The 3,903-nt window shown below is 34.6% G+C and overlaps 1 protein-coding gene across 1 annotated transcript in view; it reads right to left on the bottom strand.

The window, feature by feature from the left end:
• LOC127833931 (IgGFc-binding protein-like) overlaps positions 1 to 1,717 on the bottom strand; it is a 7,543-nt gene extending 5,826 nt beyond the window's left edge. Inside the window, exons 1-2 of the mRNA XM_052359448.1 lie at positions 1,618 to 1,717; positions 243 to 1,442 (exon numbers count right to left, since the gene is read on the bottom strand). Of these exons, the coding sequence (XP_052215408.1) occupies positions 243 to 1,442; positions 1,618 to 1,678 (1,261 nt within the window). The 5' untranslated portion in view covers positions 1,679 to 1,717. The remainder of the gene's footprint in view (positions 1 to 242; positions 1,443 to 1,617) is intronic.
• Between the last annotated feature and the right edge of the window lie 2,186 nt (positions 1,718 to 3,903).

Genomic DNA, 3,903 nt, shown 5'->3' with positions numbered 1-3,903 from the left:
GTAATGGTTGTATTACATGGGAAACAGGGTATAGCATGTGATAAAAATTAATTAATAATTAATGATCGACTAACTGATAATGTTTTCTTACCCAGTTGTTGCCATGTCTCTTAAGAACAGTAATTTGTATAAGGACAATTAGTCATTGAAGTTTCCGCAGTTGAAATTTACATCAATGATAACATTATTTATTTAAATTTAGATCATTTCTGTTTTTTATTCATGAAATATGTTATATTTACGCATGAGCATTCCAACAGGAGATGCAAAGGCAGTCTCAGTGGTCGAAACGAATCCAAACGAAAGCAGTCCGAACAGAACATTCGTTTCGTTCGAATTCATAACGTGGTATCCAGGTGTTATCGTGTACGTGAGGACCATATATTCGTTCAGTGGAGCAGGGACATTCGCCTTGTGAACGATTTGGTTTACTGGTGAACTTCCGTCTAGACGAAGCGTGTGAATCGCAGATGAACGTATGGTTACAGCAATATACGTTGTTTGTGAGCTATATACGTCGGGTACAACAAAAGCATACGAATTTATAAATTGTCTTAATCCTGGAATATTTGTCATGTAATAATAATTAGCGCCTGCTTTGTATTGTACAACGGAAATCGGTTCTTGACTAGTTACGATCAATGCTGTACTTTTTGGTGCAGACTCAATCCATTTCGTCGGTCCTACCATGGTACAGTTTTCGATTGACTCATCTTTCACACAGATCCTGTTAGGAATCTGATTGCTGAACATACGAACAATAAATGAATATGAACTGTAAATCGGCGGAACAATAAAGTAAGTTTCATAGGAATTGACTGGAAGGAGTTGTTCCCCTAACATATCATAAGAGCTTCCTTGACTAGCCACTTTTGAATAGGATGCTCCGCTAAGAACAGACACAGGTTTTGTGGACTGGACTATAGTACCAGTAAGATCGGTCGATGGACTTGCTTCTTGGTAAACGTTCAACCAGTTTATTGTTTTCGATATAGAGGTTCCGTTAGGAAATGTAACGTTAATCAACGTGTTGTCAAACGCAGCAATCACCATGAATACGGATGGGTATGAGGTACTAGCGTTAGGGTCATAGCTGGCAATCTCATATTTATTTCCCAGTGAATCAATGGGGATTACCACATATGTGTCTGAATAATACCTAAGACCGCTAGATGGTAAAGAACTCGTTGCATAAACTGATATGTCCTTATCTGATTTTATAAACACGCCTCTGTTTTCAATACGCGTGCCATCAAGCGCAATACTTCTGTCCAGAGCTAATGAAAATGTTTTGTTAAACGGCGACGTCGTATTTATTCCAAGATATGGTATGTAAATATGGACATGACCACTTGTATTTGTATATGAGGCAATATCTATTTTGAGTAAGCTACCAGATGAATGACCCAGACATCCAGTGACGAATTCCTGTCCCACAGTGGCTGAAAAAGCAATTAAAAACTGTAATTTACTGATGTAAATCATGTATAAATCAAATATGCCTAATGCATAAGAACTTAACGATGTAACTTTTAATTTAAATACTCCGATTAAAACTCTTGGTCTAGTTTGAAGTTAGAGAACTTTCGTATACGAAAAAAGTTGCTGCTCACTTACATCCTTGTGCAATCGGAAAATTGAATACAATGAACACCAGCACACAAAATAGTCGACGCATCTTGTACACCAAGCTCTTAGCATGTGCCCAATGACGAACTTTTTTCACTTAAATATGCGTGATAAGAAACGACTTTCAAGTTGACAATCTTGCCGCCCTACACTAGTGTATGATTGTAACTTGACATGCTTAAAGCAACTCATCACGAACAATTAATTGCATTTGTTTTTGTTTTATTGTGTTCCACTCTCTGCTATTTGAATGCGGTTATTTAAAATTATATTTTTCGCCCATCCGTAACTTGTGTACATCCTTGCAATTTACACTCACTCTTTATTTAAATTTCATTAAACACATACTGTAAATAACATGATCCAGGATAATTCAGAAGCACAGATGTGGCGTGTGCGTTTTTGTTTTATTTATGTCGTTACCACTACTTATTAGCTCGTTCCTTTCAAAAGGGTCCCATACGTGTCACACGAACAATAGATGCATTTAGCGCTTGTTTTACGATTGAAGGTTTGTGAAAGTATTTTCCGGAAAGTAGTATTTTCCGGATGATTTAAAATATTCGTATTTCGCAAACGCTTTTTCAATCTTCTTTTTAATAAATAGAGATTATGATTTTAATTTACAGACTTGGGAACGTTTCAATAAGCCTTTGGCTTTTGATGCAATCGAGCTATACAATAAATAGGTTTAAACTGAATAAATGGTAGTCATAAAGATCATCTATTGATGTTTCAGTTTTAGATCAGAACAACGCTGTCATCAAATATATAATTGTCAAAATAAGTAAACCAAAGAAACAATTCTTGAAAAGATATTTACTGGTGTTATGGAAATATACAAGTATTTTCATGGAATGCGAACAAAACCAAACATAGCTATCCATATAAATGTGATTATAAAAATATTTATAATAAATATATAATCAAAGAGCTATTACTAAAGGTGATTTATGCACTTACATATCGCTTGGGCATTAATGCATTTTTGACAGTGGAAAAAAAGACGTATTTATACAATGTATTTGACCTTCGACTTTGCATATAATCGTTCTGTGCAAAAGTTTGTGCGCATACTTTATTTTGCTTATTCGAGAAAATCCTCCAAAGAAACACTACTCTATCATGAAAATAAGCAGCCGATCCTCAGTTGTTCAAATTTAATTTTAATTTAGTTTGTTTCATTTGAGTTCGTTTACTATGGGGTAAACATACAGCTCTAAGATATCATTTCATGCGCTATCATTTGTCATTAGCCCTTGTTTTAACATATGCCGATTTCTCTAATGTACACCGCCATGACGTGACTATTATAGCAAATGATAAGTTTACATTTCAAAACGAATAACCATAACCTTAGAACAACAGACGAAATGGATCCCATTTGAGTACAAATCATGATAAGACATCATTCGATACATCTGTGATCATGTACATAACGCTTTGCGTATTGCTAACCGGTATTCATGTCAGAGACGTTTCAGAAGAAACAAATTATCAATTAGGAGCCATTTGACAAAATAATATCTTATATACTTATGGTATAAATAAGGAATAGTTGACAACATGGCAATAATATATTGAATACAAAATGCTCATTATTCGGCTGTTATGACGGAGATGGCTCTTAATTCTTCGGCTAAAACTGTTCGCTGATAACCTTTTTAGAACATTCTGAATGAGAGACTAGAACATAAGCTAACGTGCGTCACGCGTGATCAGAATACACATTTACGAATTATTGTTGTCATTCATATTGTAGAACAAACCAAACAGGATGGGAAAAATTAGTACAAGCACGATACAGATAAGACACATTGTTTTACACAGGAGGTTCAAGTTACGGTTCACAATATACGCATCTAAATTAAGCTTACCGTTCATTGAGTCAATGCGTTCACACATTTCTGCTAGCATTTTCCCAATCGTTTGGTGCATGTACAATCTTGGTAGAAATTATTTACACAATCTCGAAAGCATAGCATCACATACTCATTAACTTTAAGACCCAAACGAAGCGTTTACATGCACTGTTGCTTAACGGTAAAATGCTGTCATCACAAGTTAAATCATTCCAGAACAAGAACAAATTTGAGTTTGTACTTTTTGCTTTTAATGAAATTCGATGCGATTTTCTACATATTTTCTTAAAACAAGGCTTTGTGTACATTGTTTGAAATAACAAAATAAAACGGACATAGAATATTAACAATATTACCCTATAATAAGATTGAAACAACATATATTTAGTCTCTTCATCAACACAAAGTTTGT

Source organism: Dreissena polymorpha, chromosome 6 (genome assembly GCF_020536995.1).
Source record: "Dreissena polymorpha isolate Duluth1 chromosome 6, UMN_Dpol_1.0, whole genome shotgun sequence".
In the NCBI taxonomy this organism is placed as follows: domain Eukaryota; kingdom Metazoa; phylum Mollusca; class Bivalvia; order Myida; family Dreissenidae; genus Dreissena; species Dreissena polymorpha.
This window is presented reverse-complemented; position numbering and strand designations above follow the sequence as displayed.